Genomic DNA, 24,116 nt, shown 5'->3' on the forward strand with positions numbered 1-24,116 from the left:
AAATCGGCATGAAAGTCTTTGATTGGGCTCGGTTGGTGGGGAAGGACAATGACTTTGTTGTTGTTATGATAAGGTCTGACTATGGAACCTTGAACGGGAAGGAAAGTTTGACACTAGGGTGTGAGCAGGGTGGTCAATTCAAACCATACAAGGGAAAGTTTGACATTAGGGTGTGAGCTTGCCTTTTTCGCACCCTTGAATGTGAAATTTGAAAATGTTTCAAACACTTGAGTATGAAATCTAATTCTAAAGAAACGAAAAATTTAAAATTGAAAAAAAAATTCTCAACAGTTGGTCCATTCACACTCCTGATCTTGAGTGCGAAACTGAATTGTGTTTCATGTGAAACACAATTGTGTGAATCGAGTATGTTCATTCTCTCTTTACCTTCTTCCTTTCGTTTTAAGCGTTTCATACTTAGTGAGTGTGAAATATTTTCACACTTATTGAGTGTGAAAATGTTTCACAGTTAGTAGATGTGAAAATACTATCACACTTTGATTATTTCTTTATGAGAGAGGGTATTAAGGGAATTTAGAAAATAAAAGAGGGTGTAGAATTAATAAGGGGGTGTTAAAGCTAATGCCTATTTAATTTTTGAGTGTGTCTAACTTATCACATAACTGGTTAATATCTATTATCTATCACCACTTGTTCTCTCAATCTTTGTTTTCCTTATTCACTTAAATGCATGTTCTAAAGCACCTCATGCTTCCTTTCTTTGCTTCAAGCTGATTCTTCACCACGTTATGCTTCTGGATTCTTTACATCTCATGCTTGTTTTTCATGTTTTACACCTCCTCCTGTTTCATGAATCATCATCAAGTTAGTAAGCATGACAAAGTAAGCTTTATCTCCTAGCTAGCATTCCACCTCCTCCTTTCTTCAAGTTCAACGTGTCACATGCTGGTTGTCTTCTTGCACTCTTAAGCTGTTGGATGGAGGCTATAAATAGACAGCAAAATGAATGGTAGAAAAAAAACATAGAAACAATTGATTCTCACATAAAAATTTACAATAGCATTAGTTTTTGAGTGAGTTAGTTTTTGGTTAAAATTCTTGAGGGTTTGTCTTGGGTGTGAGGAAAATTCTTGAGTTCTGGGAGCGGAAGTTAGGATGTTGAAGCTTAGCAATTTTGAAAGCGATTAATTTTCTAAGGATACGAAGTGCAAAAATGCGTTTGTGTCGGAGCTAAAGAATAGAAGGACAACCAACCAGTACGAGGAACGACGATGTGATCGGATCAGAGTTGCAGCTTAGGAAGGAAAACACCTAAGGTAAGGGTAACTCAGTTTAGAGCGTGTTTGAGTCCTGCATGCTTTATTCGCACTACTTTCATTTGAGATGAAAGTGTTTATTATGATTGGCGTTTGATTGAGATATTGGTATGCTTGCAATGTTGTATACTTGCTTATGTTGAATGTTTGTTGAGGCTTAGGCCATTGTTCGTTTCTTAATGTTGAATTGATGAGTTAATATGCATAATTGAATTAATATATGCTCGTTGAAAATATGAATAACATGTGGTGGTTACTTTGAATGGATTATTGGTTTGGAAATGATTGTTGACTGACTTGGCATATAGGGAAAGTGGCAATGAGGTGGGTATGGTCCCGCGTGATTGTCCCGTCTTTCGAGGCGTTATAAAGTGGCAATGAGGTGAGTATGATCCCACGTGATTGTCCCTTCTTTTGACATGTTCCAAAGTGGCGATGAGGTGGGTGTGGTCCCACGCGATTGTCCCGTCCATAGTGACTCTAAGTGGCAATGAGGTGGGTGTGGTCCCGCGTGATTGTCCCGTCTTGAGAGACGATACTGATCGATCCATATTGGTAGTAGCATATAGCCGCATTATAGGACACTAACATTCGATGATATTGATGTTTGGTTTGATGCTATGTTGTTCAATGAATTATCATTTAACTTGATATAAGTCGTTAGTTTAATTATCATGTTATGTAATTAAACTTGAATACTATGTTTTCTCTTTTATACGTGGTAATTGCATGGAGTTAACCCTTTCTGTTTGCTACTTGTTGTTTGGGCGCTTAACGCTATTAGGCGGTGAAGAGCCTTCCGGTGATGCTTAGCCATGTACGAGATGGAGGAGAGATTGTAAGCAGCGGAGTAGAGATGGGAGAAGTTGTTTAGTTTTCTCTTAGTAGGTTATGCTTTGAGTCTTCTTCATCTTCCGAAACTCTATTACTAAAACCATGTTTTCGCCACTGTTTAAGTGTGCGTACTTATTTTGGAACCCTGCTTATGTTATTGTGAGTCACTATTATTATATGTCGGGAACGAGATGCTTAATTAAGGCTACATTATGTTTCAAACTCTATGGTTGATATGTTTATGTTGTTTTAATGTATGTATATATATATATATCATGCTTTCTTTAGGATTGCGAAATAGTCCTTAGACTTTGTTAGGTTACTAATGTGATTCCTCAGTTAAGAAATTGGGGCGTTACACTTCTCATCTTCTTATTTATATTGTATCTTCAAAATATGATCGTTGCAAAACTTGATCTTCTTCTGGCTAGCTTGTAGATAGTCATCTTGTAGACGTTAGAGAGTAGATGTAGAAAAGAGCCGTTCTGACCAAAAGTATTATAGGAATAGTTGATTTAGCCTGTGTCAGAGAGACGACGAATCAATGATCCACATATGAGCTTTCGACATATCTTCATCGCTTATGAGAGCTGTGAATTTTACTTTTATCAATTCTTTTAATCCATGAGTAGTCGGTACTGTGTTGTTCATTGAATGCTTCTTGGTCGTTGATGCAGCTGTCAAATATGACTTTTCTTCTGTAGGCAAAAGACATGCTTCATAGCTTTCTGAAGACTTGACAACTTCTTACTTTGTCTTTGATTGTTGTACCTCTTGTGAGACTTATTAGGCAAGTCACGTGTTCACAATTTTAGCTCTTTGTTTCTATTTCTTTTGTCATGAATCAGCGAACGATTTGTCTTTCTTTCACTTTGCTTAGTTTCCATGGATATGAGTCACTTTGTAATAGGATCCTTGATAAGAGTTATCGTCAGATAATGAAGTCCTTGGTTAGTGTAGATGATAGGCAATGAAGCTCTGGACGATCCAAGCTATGGAATATTTTTCTTGGACGATTGAGTTCGGGCTGACGATACTTATGTGTACTATACCAAGAGATGATGATGCTTGGATATGACATTTTCTTAGTTTTGTAGGCCTCAGCTCATTTCTCTTCAGAGTTTCTTTATCTTTTCTCAGCACTTGCCTTTCTCATTCCTCATGTTGTTCTTCAGTAGTTATTTTCTAGTTTTGTCATCATTGAAACATTTCTTCTCCTTACATGGATAACTCTATTGACCTTACATAAGATTCTTCCTCGTCTACGCCCTTTCTATATGTGTACTCTCGTGAAACTCTTTTCTCTTCAATCAAGTCTTCCTTTAAATAGTCTCATTCTAGGGCTCAAAATAAGTGGATCATGTGTGTTCACATGCCTGTGGATGTTAAACACTACAATCGTCCTCTGGTTGTGCCAGACTTAACCATGTTTGTGCTCCAATGCAATTGATTATCATGGTGTGTCAACCATCAACAGAGTCATGTTCTTGCCATTTTTCAGCACTTAAAAGAGATATTAATTCAAATGCATAGAAATTATTGTTTAATAATTACATTTCAATAAATATTATAATTTAAACTAATAGTATTTTTATATTAAAGTAAAAAAATTATTTATTTAAAAAAATATATTTTTTTACAAAGGAAAAGAACATCAAAAAGAAAACCTAAGCAATTACATTCAAACAGAGAAGAGGAACCACTGTGGAAGGAGGAACAACACAAACCTTCCAATCCCGGCCTTGCCTCACTCCAAGTTTAACTAGAGCATCGACTACCATGTCAAGCCCTTGATAACAACTCTCGAATGGAGATAATCTCATCCCTATAAGAATAATCTCGCACATCTGTGTTACTTGTAAGAACCTTCGTCGCCTCTAAACAATCCATGTAACAAACCACCTCCCGGTAACCAAGCTCCTAAGCGTGCAAGAGGCCCTTCCGAGTCGCTCCTAGCTCCGCCAAGAGAGCATCCCAACACCTATACACGCGGCGGACTCGGAGACTCATCTCCCATCCTTGTCGCGTATCACCCCACCACCACCTATCCTCACCAACCCTTGCTGCCAGCTCCCATCCGTGTGAAGAATCACACCATTAACACCATGGTTGGACTACTACTGAAAAGACCTTTTGTCACAGTTCCACCCGCCCATTTGCCACGGTTTGACCGTGGCAATAGCGAGTGTAGCAATTGCTCAATTACCAAGGTTCAAGGGAGACCCGTGGCAATTGATTCGCTTGTTACCACGAGTCGTAAAGGGTAATCGTGGCAATAGAGGTCACATATTGCCACAGTTACTCACAAAAAGAAGAGTAGCAGGAGCAGAAAAAGCTCCATCATAAGTACAAGAAAAGCATAAGGGGAGCCACATACATGGACAAGCCGCTAAGGCCAACAAATGAGAACAACAAAACAGAACAGCAACATAAAGAAGAAGAAACAACACAAAAAGCAATACAAATAAAGACTATCAGGCAGCCCACAAAACAAAAGATAAAGAGCCTAACATACACTGGAATGCCCCTGCCAACACTATACCCTAAATAGTAGCCCTAAATAGTTTTATTGCATAATGATGAATTACAAATAAAAACAAAGATTGGCAAAGGAAGGGAATTGGAGAATTGAAGTGGTGAATACCTCAGATTGTGGGCAGAATGCAAGCGGCAGTGAGAGAGGGACGCTAGCTTCAGGATGCAGGAACAAGCGGCGTTGGTGGGAGAGAGGGAACAGGTCAATGGAGAGTAGGAGGGAGGGACAGGTCGATGGAGAGTGGTGAATGCCTCAGACTGTGGGAAGAATGCAAGTGGCGGTGGGAGATGGACGCGAGCTTCAGGATGCTGGAACAAGTGGCGCCGGTGGGAGAGAGTGAACAGGTCGATGGAGACTGGGAACATATCAGAGCTTCGGGAACAAGTCGATAGAGCGTGGGAGGGAGTGGGTTTAAGGTTTTCTTCTGAAAAAAATTAGAGAGTGTGGGAGGGAGAGGAAAAAATCGACGGGGGAAAGTGAAAAATTGGGCAAAACATTTCTATTGTCACGATCCCTAAAAAAAAAAAAATCCCTTATTACCACGGTTCCGCCTATAATCGTGGCAATTGAGGCGTGACAAAATGTCATTTCTGTAGTAGTGTTGGATAATTTAATACCTATGTGTAAATTCTGATTTATTTCATTTCAAATGTATGGTGCAAATTATATTTATAAATAATAAAATGTTATAAATTTCAAATATTTTAAAAAATATGTTTCACGTCCATTGCACGAGGCAACTGCCTGGTACATATACATATTTAACTCTAGAAAAGATATTATAATTGTTTTTGTTAGAGATGATTTTTTTTTTTAATTTGATATGATTACAACAAAAAGAGTAGTAATTACAGGGTGAAGGGTCAGGATTCGAATTATGAGAGAGATAATTTGTACTAATTTCTAACAACTAACATTTGCCTATAAAAATTAGCATTAAAATCGGGCCAGTGAGTGAACCGATCAGGTCACAGGTTTAAAGTTTAGTGGTTCAATCATAGTTTGACCGTGGTTCAACCAGTTTTAATTAAATAATGTTTTTTTGTCAATATCAAATAATGCTTTTTTAGGGGCAAATAATGCTTTTAGTATTAAATAATGCTTCCCTCAGTTGGACTTACCATGGTGGCGGTTCCTTATCCTAAGTTAGAAGTTCTTCTTCTGAGGGACTCCCTCTGGGTTGACTAGTGTTTGTTTCATTTCTGTTTAATTTCCGATGTATCAAAAATATATATAAAAATGTTTAATTGTTAAATATATAAATTTATAAATATATTCTTGAAATAGTACTGATGCATAAAAAATGTAATAGTATTATTAATGTTTTTTTTAACATTATTGATTTTTATCATTAATAAATATTATATACAAAAATTGATATAGAGTATAACATAATGAATCAATAATTATTAAATAAATAAATTAATATATTTCATTTCATTTAAATTTTTTAAGGCAAACCAGCCCACAACGTTTTTTTTATTGGTCAATTGCCCACAACGTTAACCAGCCCACTTAATATTGTTATCATGTTTAGAAAAAAAAACCCATCCCAAACAAGCCCACCCTTTTAATTTAATATTTTAATAAAATACTCATATACAAGTTGGTAAACAGTGGAGGTAATAGAGCAACTGAGCAAGGCGGCCATCGAACCGCTGCTTTAGTTGTCAGTTGTCACACAAGACTTTTCAATTCCCACTCAACAACTAATATTAATTTAGTCAAACCTCTGAAAATAATTAAACATGAAAACAAAATTTATCACTGTTGAAATTGTCCTAGCTTCTAGCACTCTTATAGGTTGACCAAGTCTTATTCATTTTTAAAAATGCAACAAATATTATTCCCTTTTAATTTATATTCTGTTGTTTATTTCAAAGTGGAACTGGTCTGAAAGAATCAAACGTTTTTAATTTGCCAAAATATCAAAGATGAAAATAGTGAGATTATTTTTCACTCACCTTTAAATAATAAATAGTTTCTTAGCTATTATTTAGCCAGTTTTTATTTTAAACTAAATTGCAATCCAAGGTTAGAGATTCTTGAATCCCCACTTGACTTCACATGTTAAGATCTGATAACTAATAAAGTGAATCCAGATTTACAAAAGACAAAAACCTATATAATTTTTTCAGAAAAAAAAAAGGATTTTAAAATGCAGTTTTATTCAAAACAGCCCATTTCCAGGAAAGCCCCCAACTGCGGTCATGTTTGAATGGACTTTTATTTCTTACTACTTTGCTTCTGGTTGCATTCAATACAAGCAACTTATTATTTAAATATTTATTATTAATAATTCTCATTATTCACATCATAAGGGGCAGCCCCTATCTCTCACCGATTATATTTAGAAATCAAACACACACCTTATATATACACTAAACTTTTCCTTCATAGCTCCAAAACTCAGCTCAGGTTACTAGCCTATGGTTCTAAAATCTCTCTCTTGAGCTGAGAATAGAGAACAAAGAAGAATCCAAACAAAGAGGGAAAGCTTTGAAGAGAAGAGTATTAGTGCAATACACATAAAAAGAAATTGAAGTTTCTAACACCAACCACCAATTATAGTCACGTAAGTACATGTTCTCTTTCATAGTTTCATGTGTTTCTGGGTTGTGTTTGATGTGAGAAATGGAAAATCAAAGATTCAAAGAACTGGTTTTTGGTTTTCTTCAAACTTGATCAGAACTTAGAGGATATGAAATGAAATACCCTCCTCTTTATGAAAAGTCAAACCTACCTAGTGCTATTGCTATGAAGCTCCCGCTATACGCGAGGTCCAGTGATGACTTGGACTTAATTTGTGAATCTATTATAGACAGTCTAGTAATAGTCTGATTTCACAGCTCGAACATGTGACTAGCAACAACCTGACTGTTGCGCCGAGTCTCTGCCTTTTTTCTTAATTCTGCTATGAAAATTGAAAAACCTTGTTCTGTTTCTAACTTTGGGTTTGAATTGTGGATCCATTTTTCAGAAAAAGGTGAGGCAAGATGGATACGAATTTAAGCAGGAGCATAAGTAAGAGCTTGAGTAGGTCAAGCTGGAAGATGGAAGAAGTGTTTGCGAGTGGTAGATACTCTCGCAGGGCTTCTCATGTTGATGAAGATGAAGAAGCTCTGAAATGGGCTGCTATTGAGAAACTACCCACCTATGACAGGCTCAGAACCAGTATCATTCAAACGATTGCAGAGGGTGATCAGCCTCAAGGAGGAAACAGGATGCAGCACAAGGAAGTTGATGTCACAAAGCTTGATATGAATGATAGGCAACAGATCATTGACAAAATCTTCAAGGTTGCTGAAGAAGATAATGAAAAGTATCTCAGAAAGTTCAGAAACAGAACCGACAAGTGAGTTTCATAAAAAAAAACTCACTTTTGAAAAAGAAAAAAGAAAGAAACAGTTTTTAGGCTCAGTCTTCTTAATCAAAGAAACCCATCTATTTATTTTTGGATGTCTTGTTTTTTTTAAAATGATCTGCATCTAGTTTGACTTTCCATAGTTTAATTTCTTCATATTATCATGTTCATGTAATTTAGACTTAATTTACAGAATTTTTGAAAGCTACTTTTTTTTACCTTTGAAAATCAAGGGTTAGGTTTATCCTTGGAAAAACAGGGTAGACAAGGAATTAAAAGCATACCCATAACTTTTTTTTTTGTCAAGAGCTTAGTGGTTACTGCATACCTAATACTTGGATGGTTGAGATTGTTGTGGTAAAGTGACAGAAGCTTTTGCAATAAATTTTTTGACAAAAGAAATTAGTGCTATTAGTCATATGATTCAGTTGCTCTGATTAATGTTACTTAGAAATAGGATGTGCTCATTTTTCATTGAAAACATGACAATATGGTTCATTTTTATTTGAAAGCATGTGCCATTAATCGTTATCTAATGCATTTTGTTCCAATTTTACAGGGTTGGGATCAGACTTCCAACTGTGGAAGTGAGGTTCAAGAATTTGACTATTGATGCTGATTCCTATGTTGGCAGCAGAGCTTTGCCAACCCTACCAAACTCTGCATTGAACATTATAGAATCACTTCTTGGCGCGTGTGGGATTAGTACCGCGAAGCAAACAAAGCTCACAATTCTTAAGAATATGTCTGGCATTGTTAAACCCGGAAGGTACTACAACAAACAAGTTCTTATCCAAATTCCATAGAGTGGTTGGAATGGAAGATATTTAGCTATGGGTTTTCATAGTCTAATTGACTTTTCTATACAACTTTTTAATTTATAACCCTTTTGGTTTTGTGCAGGATGGCCCTTTTGCTAGGTCCACCTTCTTCAGGGAAAACGACCCTTTTGTTGGCATTGGCTGGAAAATTGGATGAAGATTTGAGGGTAGACACCAACCCCGTTATTTCCTTGAAAAATCCGTCCTTTATAGAGATTGTTATCTATCAACATTTAAGGTATAATAATTATAGTGATGAAAAAAAATTAATGTTTGGTTTTAATGAAACAGGTAACAGGAGAAATCACTTACAATGGTCACAAGCTTAATGAATTTGTCCCTAGAAAAACTGCAGCATACATCAGTCAAAACGATGTTCATGTTGGAGAAATGACTGTGAAAGAAACCCTGGATTTCTCAGCTAGATGCCAAGGGGTTGGAACTAGATATGGTAATTGAATAAACATTTTCTCTTAACCCAAGTTTTCCTTTTTTTTGTTTTAAACAATTTTCTAACTATTTTGTTTTGATTGTTACAATAGATTTACTGAGTGAGCTTGCTAGAAGAGAAAAGGAAGCTGGTATATTCCCAGAAGCAGAACTTGACCTTTTCATGAAGGTACTTTTCATTAATTTTCCAATTTCATGTAATAATTATCCCAATTCTTGTTAATATATGGAAGAATTGACACTTGTTTCATGCTTTGTATAGGCTACTGCTGTGAAAGGAACAGAAAGCAGTCTCATTACTGACTATACTCTCAAAGTAAGTTATTTCCTTTTTTTTCAAACATTTCTGTTTCACCTTGAAAGGAGTGGTGTGGGGATAACAAGTTAGGTAGTTAAGTTTCCCTTTATGACTTCCACATCAACTAGACTTAGAAAAAAACACACCCACCATAAGATTAAGATTTCCACTAATTCACCTACCCCCAATGCTAGAATGCTTTTCCAAAAGTAGTCTCTAGTTGGAGTATTACTCATTTACCAAAACTACTCTCTTAGTTTAGTTATTTTACATTCATCTTAATTATTGCTAATCACTGTACTTAAATGTTTGATCATGTTCTAACAAACAACCCTTGTTCCTTACTTATGAAACAGATTTTGGGGCTTGATATTTGTAAGGACACCATTGTGGGAGATGATATGCACAGAGGTGTTTCTGGTGGCCAAAAGAAGCGTGTGACCACAGGTCAGATGGGACAAACAACTCAATAATTTTTCTTCTCGATTATCTGGCTCCAAATTATATACAATATCTTCTATATGATTATTTCACATTTTTCAATTCCAACACTTGATAGTTGATATCAATCATGTTTGAATTTTATTAGTAAAACTATTCAATGGTGGCTGCTGCAAGTTGTGAACAAGACATGCATTCAGACATAAAAGATTTTTCTAAAGATTAAGATAACTGGGCCCACATGGGCCACATGTACTTTTGTCTACAAAACTCTTGTTCCTATCCTATCTTTGGAATTATTAAATCCTATTGACCTACCTTGGCTACCTCCAAAAAAAACAGTTAAAATGAATTCACCTTTTTTCTTATTTGATTTCTGAAAAATATCTTATTTAGATCATTCAAATACTATATACATTTAGATAATTTTTTCGATGAATCAAGCGGGCTAAAAGTGCATGAAGAGACAAAAAAAATTACATTTCTCTACTATGAAGTGCAGAGGCACTATCAAGCAGAAACTGAACAGAACAAGAGAATCAAAAATACATATAAGAGCATCTCTAATGGTAGGAACTTATTTTGGGACTTAACTCAATTCTTGTGGGCCCAAATTGCCACATAAGATTTAAGACACTCATAAGGTCTTCATGCACATTTCACTCTAGTGGTTGAGATCTTATTTTACTTTTGTCTGGACCTACAGTACCCAATATATTTATATTATTTATTTTCCTCCCTAATTTTCACTTTGATTATGGTATTGAAGGAGAGAAAAAAAATATATTTTATTTAAGATCTCACATTTGAGAGTACCTGAGCTAAGGCACGGATCTTAGCTTTTGCTAAGATTTCATGCCATGTAGGATAGCTTCAATGGTGGGATCTAATAAGATCAGTATCTTATTTTAAGGTCCCAAAATAAGGACTTCATTGGAGATGCTCTAACACTCCCAATTATGGTTAAGATTATTTCTGACATGAAATGGTTTTGATTTTTAATTAACAGGTGAGATGATTGTGGGGCCCACCAAAACATTGTTTATGGATGAAATATCAACGGGTCTAGACAGCTCCACAACATTTCAGATTGTGAAATGCTTGCAGCAGATTGTGCACCTCACTGAAGGAACCATCTTGATGTCCCTTCTCCAACCTGCTCCTGAGACGTTCAATCTCTTTGATGACATTATTCTCATATCAGAGGGTCAGGTCGTATACCAGGGCCCACGTGAGCACATTGTCGAATTCTTTGAATCATGTGGCTTCCGCTGCCCTGAAAGAAAGGGAACAGCTGATTTCTTGCAAGAGGTATGAATATGATCATCATAACTAACACCATGCGTATAATTATATTACTCTCGGGTCGAACATGTTAAAAACTAGTCCACCTAACGTTTTTACTATTAACATGCTCGTGCTAAAATTAATTTGCAAATAAATCTTTTAATTTGTGAACTAAATTTTGAACAGGTTACTTCGAGGAAGGACCAAGAACAATACTGGTCAGACAAGAACAGGCCATACCGTTACGTGACAGTGACTGAGTTTGCAAACAAGTTCAAGCGATTCCACGTTGGTGTTCAGCTAGAGAGCGAGTTATCAGTGCCATTCGACAAGTCAAGTGCACACAAAGCAGCACTAGTTTACACCAAAAACTCTGTTCCCACAAAGGATATTTTCAAAGCATGTTGGGACAAGGAGTGGCTTCTGATCCAGAGGAACTCCTTCGTCTACATTTTCAAGTCAGTGCAAATCTGCATCCTCGCCTTGATCTCCGCAACGCTGTTCTTGAGGACCGAGATGAAACAGGGCAATGAAGGTGATGCCTCGCTCTATGTTGGTGCAATCTTGTTCGGCACTGTCATGAACATGTTCAATGGTTTTGCTGAGCTTGCACTCACCATTCAGAGGCTTCCTGTGTTTTACAAGCACAGGGATCACCTTTTCCACCCTGCTTGGACTTACACTGTCCCTAATTTCCTGTTGAGGATCCCCATTTCTATATTTGAGTCTCTTGTTTGGGTGGCTATTACCTACTACACTACAGGGTTTGCACCTGAAGCTAGCAGGTAACCTCAAATAACTCTTCTTTTTTTTTTTCTCTCTTTTCTCCCATAATTTGCATGTGGCATTTGAATGATATGATTATGTGTTTCACACCTACCAAGCTATCAAGTTGTATTCAATAGATTCAGCGAACCAAGTGTTTGTAGAATTGATTCTGAGCAAAAATAAGTGAATTCAAACATGCTATTTGATGATATAATAGATAGCAAAGAAGATAAGATGTCATGATAATGATATTAGCTGAAGTGTTCATAATTACTAAGTTGGCATTTTGGTGCATGTTCCATCTTTTAGGTTCTTCAAGCAACTGTTGGTGGTGTTTCTTATCCAACAAATGGCAGCGGGGATGTTTAGGCTCATTTCTGGAGTCTGCAGAACAATGATTATTGCTAATACTGGTGGAGCTCTTATGCTCCTTCTTGTTTTTCTACTAGGAGGTTTCCTCCTTCCAAAACGTGAGTGACAATTCAAAATTCAGAAGTAAAAGCATTTGAAAATTGACTCTAATATTGCATGTTTTCGGAGAATGTTGTTCTCACATTGATGGTTAATGGTTACAGGTGCAATTCCTGACTGGTGGGTGTGGGCCTACTGGATTTCACCCTTGTCATATGCTTTCAATTCCTTGACTGTGAATGAACTGTTAGCTCCAAGGTGGATGCATCCGCAGGTAAATTGCATGAGCTTTTTTGTTTAGCAGATGAAAAATGAATAGCTCACTTGAGAAGAAGAAACTTGTTTAGTTTCTGACTTGAACTTGTCCTTATCTGCAGAGCTCTACGGATAAAACTACCACATTGGGTCTGAAAGTATTGGCGAACTTCGATGTTTATGATACAGAGGATTGGTTCTGGATAGGTTCCGCAGCTCTTGTGGGTTGGATCGTTTTGTACAACGTTCTCTTCACCCTTGCGCTTATGTACCTTAATCGTAAGAGCTGGCATTCTGATCAATCTTTAAATGAGTTACTTCTTCTCTTTTCTGTCATAATAATTTTTTTGTACTTTTTTGTTTGTTGCACTAGCTCTTGGAAAGAAACAAGCAATTATATCTGAAGAAGATGCAAGCGAAATGGATCTTGAAGGAGACATCACTGAACAACCGAGACTTGTAAGGCCTCAGTCCAAGAGAGAGTCAGTGCTCCGATCACTATCTACTGCTGATGGAAACAATGCAAGTAAGTAACAAAGCAGAAAACATTAATCCTTGATGGTTTAGCTAAATGTATGTTCTTGAGTGATGCTGATTATACTTTTGTCTTGTGCATGAATATTTTCAGGAGAAGTGGCAATGCAGAGAATGAGTAGCCAAGCTAATAACGGATTAAGAAATACAGATTCAGGCACTGAAGGTGCCCCAAGAAAAGGAATGATTCTACCTTTTCAACCACTTGCGATGTCCTTTGACTCTGTTAATTACTTCGTGGATATGCCTGCAGTAAGGATCCCTATCCCATCACTTGTTCAGTATAATTTTATAACCTACACCATTAACAAATAACAATGCTTGGTGAAGGCAGTCCTAACTTTGTTGAGTTTGACAGGAAATGAAAGCGCAAGGAGTGGCAGAAGATAGGCTACAACTTCTTAGGGAAGTAACCAGTTCCTTTAGGCCTGGAGTTCTTACTGCACTAATGGGAGTTAGTGGAGCTGGGAAGACAACACTAATGGATGTTTTAGCTGGAAGAAAGACCGGTGGCTACATTGAAGGAGATGTTAGAATCTCTGGGTTCCCTAAGAACCAAGAAACCTTTGCAAGAGTTTCTGGTTATTGTGAACAAACTGATATTCACTCACCCCAAGTTACTATCAGAGAATCATTGCTTTACTCTGCCTTCCTTAGGTTACCAACAGAAGTCAGTAATGAGGAGAAGACAGTAAGTACTCAGCACTATATTTTTTAGTCCTTCTCTTAATAAAGGTACATAGAAGGGTGGAATAACATGTTTCAATTATTTGATATTTTCAGCAATTTGTGGATCAAGTGATGGATTTGGTAGAACTTGTGAGTCTCAAGGATGCCATTGTGGGGCTTCCAGGAGTTACAGGGTTGTCAACCGAACAGAGAAAGAGGCTGACAATCGCTGTTGAGCTTGTTGCTAATCCTTCAATCATTTTCATGGATGAACCAACTTCAGGTCTAGATGCTAGAGCAGCAGCTATTGTTATGAGGGCTGTCAGAAACACTGTGGATACTGGAAGAACAGTTGTTTGCACAATTCACCAGCCTAGCATTGATATCTTTGAAGCCTTTGATGAGGTACTGTATAAAGCTTCTGTCATGTGTTTCCTAATTACATATATTTCCTAATATGAGTATAGATATAGTTTCTCTTATATTGAGATTCTCTTATCTTCTCTTTGGTACTTAATAAAACATTTCTTTTTGCACCAGCTCATTTTGATGAAAAGAGGAGGGCAACTGATCTACGCAGGACCTTTAGGTCGGAATTCGCACAAGATTGTAGAATACTTTGAGGAAATTCCAGGGGTACCAAAAATCAAGGAAATGTACAACCCAGCAACATGGATGCTTGAAGTCAGTTCCGTTGCTGCTGAAGTCCGGCTTGGAATGGACTTCGCTGAGTACTACAAGACATCAGCTTTGGCTCAGTAAGTCAACGGACCATTATAACACCTTTTCTCAAGTAAAACATCAGCTTTGAGCTAACTAACACATTTGCTTATTGATCAGGCGAAACAAAGCTCTTGTGAAGGAGTTGAGCGTGCCCCCACCAGGAGCCAATGATTTGTATTTTCCCACTAAGTTCTCCCAATCCACAGTGGGGCAATTTAAATCATGTCTGTGGAAGCAGTGGCTGACATACTGGAGGAGTCCTGATTATAATCTAGTCAGGTTTTCTTTCACCTTGCTCGCTGCCATCATGGTTGGTTCTGTTTTCTGGAAAATTGGCAAAAACACGTGAGAACTGCTTCCTGTGATTAATCTGACTTTTTACTCTCCAACCATTAGTTCTGGATTTCAGCTAATTTCTTTGTCATGATCTTTGATGTTTAGGGAGAGCTCTACCGACTTGAGCATGGTCATAGGAGCATTGTATGCTGCTGTTATTTTTGTTGGAGTTAACAACTGCCAAACTGTTCAACCAGTTGTGGCCATTGAAAGAACTGTATTCTATAGAGAAAGGGCTGCTGGAATGTATGCTCCTCTGCCTTATGCCATAGCACAGGTTAGAGGATTGATCTATTTACTTCACAAAACTAAACATGTTGCTTGCTATGATGCCGACTACGTAGTACCTAGTTACCTTACTCCATTTATTACATTGTCAATTGCAGGTTTTCACCGAAATACCATATGTGTTTGCCCAAACTACGTTTTACTCACTCATTGTGTATGCTATGGTGAGCTTCGATTGGAAAGTGGAGAAGTTCTTCTGGTTCTTCTTTGTCAGCTTCTTCTCCTTCCTGTACTTCACATATTACGGTATGATGACCGTGTCCATCACACCAAATCACCAAGTGGCATCAATCTTTGCAGCAGCGTTCTACGGACTCTTCAACCTCTTCTCTGGCTTCTTTATCCCAAGACCTGTGAGTATACCCTTCTAGTTTGGTTTATTAATAATCGTATTGGTATGAATCTTATATGATCTTAACTAACTAACTACGAACTTTGGCATTTCAGAAAATTCCCGGATGGTGGGTATGGTACTACTGGATCTGCCCTGTAGCATGGACCGTGTATGGATTGATCGTTTCCCAATATAGAGATATAACTAGTCCCATCTCTGTGGCTGGGAGTACTCAGAATTTCACTGTCAAGGGATATATTGAGGACTATTATGGCTTTAAACCTGACTTCATGGGTCCAGTTGCTGCAGTTTTGGTCCTTTTCACTTGTTTCTTTGCCTTTGTATTTGCCGTCTGCATCAAGGTCCTGAACTTCCAATCCAGATAAATGAGCTAGCTGCATTGTTGGAAGATACCAAGTCGTTATATCCTTGCAAATATTCAGTTGTCTAAGGGACACAAGTATGTATATAATTGAGCCTGTAGCGAGTGCTCAAGATTTATGCAGCATCTTTTATGTTACTTGGTAGATGACGACGATAGTTTTTGATATTGTTAGTAGAAGGTTGTATTGTAACTGTAAATCCAGTGGATCATGCTGTTGTTAGCTTGGTTTGCTACCTGAAAGAACTTTGGTGTTTCATTTCGTCAATTCTTGTATAATATTACTTGCCACGAATAAAAATTTATTCTTTTTTTCCTGGAGACTATTCTTGTGCTTTATTCAAACTAGACTAATACCGTGCGATGCGCGAGCGAATGCAACTGACTCAATATGTCGTAAATTTCTCTATAAGTTTTTATTATGATAATGATCATTGTTAAGACATATAAAGTGCATCACTACATCTCGCGCAAAAATGTATTACTACAACTCGCACATGAGTGGTTAATGTCAACTTTAAGGAAACAACTATTTTAAGCTATTTTGATGAAAATAAAATAAGCTTTTAATCTAGAAATAAAATAGTCAAATTCATGATGTAAATTGCAAGAAATGAAATGTAAGCTACGCATGGAATAGTACATTCTATTTTTCTGTCTTTTTTATTCTTTTTGGCTTCCTCATGGTGTTTGTATTGCCGACTCTCTGGTTTTCTTAGATGTGTTTGTCCTTAAGCTTTGAATTAAAATTTGTTCCTCATCAAAAGATATAATGTCATCTGTCTCGTTGATTTGGTCGTGATTAAATGATGAACGTAGTGTAGACTTTGTCGATGTTGCCTTTGTTTTCTTTTAAACAAATGGTTCTTCTTCTTCATCGGATCGGATGATATTTGTTGTGTTGACATTACCTCTTTCGTTTGCAAGGAATTTATAAAATTGAATTACCAAATCCCGGTCATTCTCATATTCAGTGCTGATCTTTCCCAGGCATGAAATGCCAAATACGACTTGTACATATAATAAACAGAGAATAAGCTAAATTAGACCAAAATGCTCAAAGAAGTTATAAGACACAAAGAAGCAGAAGTAAAGTGATTCATATAAAGCCAAAAACCTTAATTTCCCAAAAACACTGCCGAAAGTATAACCCTGAGATATCAGTGAGAGACAGAGAGGTAGGAAAGTTCAGAAAGTAACATAGAATGGAAGGCTTAAAAAGGTGCTCATCTCTTTCTATCTTGTGCCTATGCATTGTAACAACTATGAATTATATGTAGTAAATAGTGTCATTTTCATCTACATCAGCCTATATTTAAGACACAATGAAGAGTATTACTATTAGGAGTGCCAACTGTCAACATAAACTTTTCTTCTATTATGATTCATATAGGTATAAATGACAAAATATAAAAGTGAAAATTACATAATAGATTTAAAAGTGTTTGTGAAGCGTCATGCATGAGTACATATGAATATATGTACTAAGCTATGGTTAAACCCATCACAAAATGGAACACTTTAGGAAACCCAAGCAAGAAAAATGGAATATTCTGCGTGGTGATGGAAGAAACAGAAAGGTTCAAAGTGGGAGAGAAGAGAACACAACGGAAAACACATTTTTTGGGTATGTGATCAGCGACATGTGTGACTTGGAGATTCTTGGGTTGGGGTGTTCATCTTCGCTTCTGAATTGGATGTTTGGGCCGTTAGAGATTTGGGGGATAAGTGTGGCGCCGCCGCTGCTGTCAGCACAACTACAAGAGCGCTTTGGGAGACGCCGCAATTTGCAACTGCATGGGGTTTGGAGGCGTGGGTGAGCCGTCGCCATGCCCACCAGTGTGAGAATGGTACAGTGTATTCGGCGGAACTCAAAGAGCATGCGTGCGAAGGAGATTGTAAAATGAGGCAGGGTAAGATATGTTTAATACGTCAGTCAAAAATCTGAGTTGGCAAATTTTGCTAATGAGGAAAGGGGTGAGATGGATGCGTCACATTGCGCGCTTCTGAATTACTATATTATAATAGATAGATAGATGATACATGTTTGATTTCACATAAATAAGGTCTCATGTTCGAATATTGTGTATAAAAACAAATAATAAAAAAATAGCTAGATTTATGCTCATCAGGACGTGGATGTCCTCATCTCAAACGACATTAAGTAAATTGTCTCTTATGGAGGATATATGTTTTAGATATTAAAAAAAAAAACCTCCTTATGTGGCAACTCTTATTCACTGTTTTCCTAGCTAAGTCAAACAAATGTTGTATTTAATGTGTCGGTGTCGGGTAAACGTCTTAAGTAATGGCTAGTCACAATTAAGTTTTATTGAATAAGCGCTTACTTATAAGCTTATTGAAATAAGATTAATATCAACTATATAAGTAAATATAAGTGTTTGTTCTTAAATTAAGTAACTTATGAAAATAAGATCAAAACAACTTATAGGTAGATCATTAGCTATTTAGTATTTACATAAACTCCCGCAAATACTTGCATATCCTTGATGTTATCCGATAAGTTCACTTTCCAAACACATCCTAAATAAATATGTCACAATTTATTTGGTCAAGTATATTAATTAATTCATACAATTCACACATAAATAATTTCAAAAAAAATGCACACATAAATCAATGAATGGATCAGGCTTTCAGAAAATTTTAAATATTTTTTTGTCTTCCAGAGACTTTAACATATATTAGTTTGGGCCTTCAAACATTGTACAGCAGATTATAACCCCAAAACACAATCTGCTGGTTGCATGCATTCATCCTTTTTGCTAGGCCATTACCTTTTATTTTTCAAGCAAAAAAGATATTTTATTGCACTTTGAATCATGAGAGAATTCTCAGGTGGGTAATAACACTAATACCTAATTTTTGGATAATGTGGTACCATTACATTATATATGTCCAGTAGCTTAGACTGTTTCTTGAGTGATTGTGACAACTGACAAAATATATCAATTATTAATGGTTCTAAATCAATAAAGATTTGTAAACATATAAACAATGCAGTCTATTATTGGACACTCACATTTATAGAAGTTTTTTACCCCCATAAAATGTTCTGACAGTCATAAATCGTCACAAAGTGAAGGTGTCTCATAATGATTTACACTATTTATATGTCTGCGTATGACTGCTCGCAGGGACGGAACTAGAAAATTTTAGTAAGGGGGGCAAAAATTCAACACATATACACTTCTATATAAATGAAAATACAGTAGAAAAAAATATAAAAAGAAAAGAGAGAAAGTAAAAGAATCAACATATAATATAATTGAAAAAGAAAAGAGATAAATAAAAAATAAAGTAAAAATAAGATAGATGTATTTCAACTCCTTCTATTTCAAAATATAAGTTGTTTAAGTTTATGCACGGATTTAAAGAACTCATCATTTGATAAATATTTTGACTGAAATACCCATATTTAAAGTAGTTATATTAAGGGGAGAGAAATATGATTATTGATTAAGTGCATAGTTTGTGATAAGTGAAAAATGAAGGTGGTAGGTAAGAAATATAATATTAAATAAAGGTATATATGGAAGAAAATGGGAAAAAATACTTTAGATTTACAAAATAACATATATTTTAGAACATAGTATGAATATGTTAAAACAACTTATATTTAGACATAGAGATAATACCTACTAATGAATGCTTGTTAATTAAAGCTAAGAAGAAAACCTGTTTTTTTTTTTTTTACATTGGTAGAACTAGAAGTGTGGCTCTCCCAAATAGAGTTATGATATATAAACACATCTCAACTTCTTTTCCACCTTCATTTATATCTATTTCTCTTTTCTCTATCAATCAAATCATTTATCACATCTTTACTTTTTCTCTCATTTCTTCCTATCTCTCTCTTCCTCCACCTCTCCACACATCGAAAATGATGTGTGTACATATAATTATTCCTCCCATATACTATATTAATATACCTTAGTTTTTTTCAAGTTAATATAACAAGAGTAAGTCCCCGTAAAAAAAAATACAAGAGTAAGCATTCATGAATATCAATAAAAAAGCATGAGTAACCTATGACTTTTCTGATCATATCAGTCACTAGGGGCAGCTTTTTGTGAAATTTACTTTCCTTTAACATAGTATAATGATATAAAAATGGAAGAGGTTGTGTAGATTCACTTAGTAACTAGCCATAGGTTTTTATACAGGGGGCGAATCCATGATATATAGTACTACTATAAAAGAAATTTTTTTTGAAGAAGGGGGCGGGCGCCCCATATGAGATGTACCTGGGTCCGTCCCTGACTGCTCGTGCCAAATCCAAGGATCAAGCAGTAAGTGGACAACCAAATAGACATGACCATTTTTTAGTGTGGCCAAACTACAGCAACATTGGTCACTTTCGCTGCCTTTCCCCCTCTATTGAATTTGTTTTCAACAAATTTAGTGAACCAGTTTTTTACAACTAGAAATTGCATGCACTTACAATATCCTCTTAGACTATCCACAATGGTTTCAACTTTCAACACCACTTTTTCTCTTCCCAACACTCCACATCACCTTCTCTCTCCAGTTCAACACTTCATTCAACTTTTACCCACTCCAATGGTTTTTCATTCAACACCCTACCCCCTACCCCACCACTTTTATTTCATATTTTGATTTAATTTTATATTTTTCTTTTTATGATTTCATAAAATTAAAATTTACGATAAAAATTAAATTAAATAAACTATTATCGATTTAATTTAACTTAATTTTTTTTATTTATTTAAATTAAATTAAATTAACGTAATATTTTTTTAACATAATTTAAATTAAAACACTTAACAATTTAATATTTTTTAAAAAAAATATACACAATATTTTATTTTATTTTATTAACTTCAAATGGAAGAAAAGTAACAAAGCACACAATAATACATTTTATTTGCTTAACTTAAAATGCAAGACAACAAACTAAACACACAACACATAAATAACGTAATTAGTACGATACAAAGCATATTTAATCATCATACATTCCAAACTTTGCCCAGATGTGCTTCACTAGATCTGCTTGTAGTTGGTGATGGACATTTGGATCACGGAACTCGGATCTAGCACGCACGTGATCCGCAAAAGCGGGTAACACCTCGGTCGAGTATGGTTGCGGTGTACTAGATCCACTTCCCTCAGCTTGCTCAAAATCGGTCCATCGTTGAGCATATGTATCTCGTTCATCCTCAACAATCATATTATGTAATATGATGCATGACCTCATGATGATACCCAAATCAGTTATGTCCCAGAAGCGAGCTGGTTCACGGATGATTTTAAAACGAGCTTGAAGCACTCCAAATGCACGTTCGATGTCCTTCCGACATCCCTCCTGATGTTTTGCAAAGCACTTATCGGGTTCAGTTTGAGGAAGTCTAATAGACTTGACGAAAGTTGGATAAGAAGGGTAGATACCATCAGCTAGATAGTATGCCATATTATAGGGACGTTGGTTCACGATGAAATTCACACGTGGAGCGTTTCCCTGTTCCAATTCATCAAACACTGGTGACCGGTCTAGAACGTTTATATCGTTCAAGGTTCCCGGACATCCAAAAAAAGCATGCCAGATCCAAAGATCAGGAGATGCAACTGCTTCAAGAATAACTGTGGTAGTTCCCTTATCCCCTCTAGCAAATTGACCTTCCCATGCTTTAGGACAATTTTTCCACTCCCAGTGCATGCAGTCAATACTCCCGATCATGCCTGGGAACCCCCGCATTTCACTAACCTGTAGTATTCTTTGCAGGTCCTCTTGGGTTGGTGCTCTCATGTACTCTTGCTCATACAATCGTATGATTCCTTTACAGAATCTACGTACACACTCCAATGCTGTAGTCTCTCCTATTTTGATGTACTCGTCGACTGCATCTGCTGCCACACCATATGCTAACATTCGCATTGCTGTGGTGCATTTTGCTAAGGGCGATATACCTTCTTTCTTCGCTGCATCGACTCGCTGGGTGAAGTAGCTATCACTACTTGAAAGGTCCGCAACGATTCGAAGGAACAAATGTTTTTGCATCCGGTACCGGCGACGGAATATTCCATCGTCGTATGTAGGCTCATTGGCAAAGTAGTCGTCAATTAGCCTTTGGTTTGCCCCTGCATGATCTCTACTGAAATATTTTCTACCACGAGGTGCGCTACCCTCCAATATTATATTTCTACGCTCCCTAAAGTGGTTGAGTACATAAGTGTCTTCTCTCTTGCTTTTTTCAAGGTAAGCTTCGAGATCAAACTCTGGTGGATCCATTTTTTGTGAAATTTGAAGTAGATGGGAAGAGATGGGAAAAGATGGGAAGTAGATGGGAAGAGATGGGAAGTAGATGGGAAGTAGATGGGAAGAGATGGGAAGAGATACATTGAATGGTGGATCTATGAGTCCATATATATAGATAACTTGAATGGTGGACATTGACGGATTCGAAATAATATGAACTATAGTTAATTATCGGATAAGGACTAGATTCGAATTGAGTGATGCATATTCAAACTCGGTAACCCATACATTAAAGCCACTGACAACACCGACAAATTATTAAAGTAAACAGTACAGACTTGACAAAACACTGACAAATTATTAAAGCAAACACTACAGACTCGACAACACTGACAAATTATTAAAGCAAACACTACAGACTTGACACCACATGAAAAATAATAAAGCAAACACTACAGAAAATTAATTTCCAAAGAGCTCTTGGGACAACCGCTTCAACAGCTCTTTCTTGTGGTCACTGAGATGCTCCTCTTCACTTAACTTTAGAAATAATTCCATTTTCTTAGCTTCAGTCTCCTCTTTCCTCAATCTATTAGTCTCTTGTTGCATCGCCGCCATCTGCTTCAATTGTTCAACCTCTATCTCCTTGACTTGTTTGTATGCAGTCCAATCTTTCTCCATCGCCTCCAAGGCAGCTGTTGTGCTCTTCTTTTTACCCTTTTTTTTAGCTGCATCCCTACCCATTGGACGGGGAATCGATCCTATAGAGTTTGAGCCACATGCATCACTCTCGCGAGATCTCTTAGATCCACTACTTCCTGAGCCAACACTTCCTCCTGCTTGACTACTGTAACGTGGTTGATCGCGGAGAGCCTCCCATTCTGCCATCAAATTAAATTGACCCTTCTTCCCATCTGCGTATAATTCTTGCGCTTGGGTCAAAATATCATTCTCCGACCAACCGCTTCGTTGCATACGCTTAGCGCCTTCATAAGCGCCAATCCATTTATTTATTTGCTTGCTCATATAATTATAACGGTTTCGGCATGCATTTCCATCCCGCGGAGGATTGAATGAGCAATGTTGATTACAATACTCAGCAATTTGACCCCAAAATGTTTCTCCTTTTTGGTTTCTCCCGACAACACTGTTTGTTCCATATTTAAGCCACCCACTAATTAACACCTTATTTTGATCAGTGTTCCATGCTGGTAAGTGACTTCTCCTGCTCGTAGGAGTTGAATCCTCTTCATTTGGAGTGGCTTCATTACCAGCTGTCATGCCAGTAAGATTCATTTGTGTTGAAAACTCGGGAAATTCAGGTGCACCATCATTAGACGACGGTGTTGGAGATGGATATCTGAACATAGATCCATGATGGGGATGAGGACGTTGGTTGAGAAATTGAGTTGGATCTTGAAAATTGTTGTGATTTTGGTAGTTGGAAATTTGATTTGGATGTTGATAAATGTTGGGATTTTGGTAGTTGGGAAACTGATTTGGATGTTGATAATTGTTGGAAATTTGGTTGTTGGGAAACTGATTTGGATGTTGATAATTGTTGGGAAACTGATTTGGATGTTGATAATTGTTGGGAATTTGGTTAGAAGAATTCTGGGTGTTGAAATGGTAGTTGTTGGGATCCATTTCAAAGCAAAAGGGATAGTTGAAAGATAATAAGATGAATAAGATGATGGAAAACTTGGTTTTTTTTCTGTGTCCAAATCAAACGAACCAAGTCTCTATTTATAGAGAAAAAAAAATCATGAATTTTGGTAATTTTTTTATATTTTTTTAATTTTTTTTTTAATGAAATAATTGAGTTGGAAAGATTAGGATAAAAGAAAATCGCCCGGACGAATTAAAA

The 24,116-nt window shown here is 36.6% G+C and overlaps 1 protein-coding gene across 1 annotated transcript; it reads left to right on the plus strand.

Moving 5' to 3' along the window:
• The first annotated feature begins 7,032 nt into the window (after positions 1–7,032).
• LOC130745962 (ABC transporter G family member 36-like) lies at positions 7,033–16,329 on the plus strand. The gene is made up of 22 exons (XM_057598425.1): positions 7,033–7,222; positions 7,628–8,002; positions 8,571–8,780; positions 8,915–8,999; positions 9,124–9,283; positions 9,375–9,451; positions 9,545–9,598; positions 9,937–10,027; positions 11,031–11,332; positions 11,495–12,093; positions 12,386–12,546; positions 12,652–12,761; positions 12,865–13,021; positions 13,116–13,268; positions 13,371–13,528; positions 13,635–13,967; positions 14,060–14,350; positions 14,486–14,703; positions 14,786–15,013; positions 15,110–15,281; positions 15,391–15,645; positions 15,740–16,329. Exons 2-22 carry the CDS (start codon positions 7,644–7,646, stop codon positions 16,010–16,012), a joined length of 4,446 nt encoding a protein of 1,481 aa, XP_057454408.1. The 5' UTR covers positions 7,033–7,222; positions 7,628–7,643; the 3' UTR covers positions 16,013–16,329.
• The last annotated feature ends 7,787 nt before the right edge of the window (positions 16,330–24,116 follow it).

This window comes from Lotus japonicus, chromosome 3 (assembly GCF_012489685.1).
Source record: "Lotus japonicus ecotype B-129 chromosome 3, LjGifu_v1.2".
NCBI classification, from domain to species: domain Eukaryota; kingdom Viridiplantae; phylum Streptophyta; class Magnoliopsida; order Fabales; family Fabaceae; genus Lotus; species Lotus japonicus.

Bases quoted from the DNA above. Each gene is read 5' to 3' on its own strand.
- LOC130745962 (XM_057598425.1), top strand. From the start codon at position 7,644: ATGGATACGAATTTAAGCAGGAGCATAAGTAAGAGCTTGAGTAGGTCA. The intron at 15,014-15,109 runs GTGAGAACTGCT...TTTGATGTTTAG, and splicing joins TGGAAAATTGGCAAAAACAC to GGAGAGCTCTACCGACTTGA. The intron at 15,282-15,390 runs GTTAGAGGATTG...TGTCAATTGCAG, and splicing joins TGCCTTATGCCATAGCACAG to GTTTTCACCGAAATACCATA.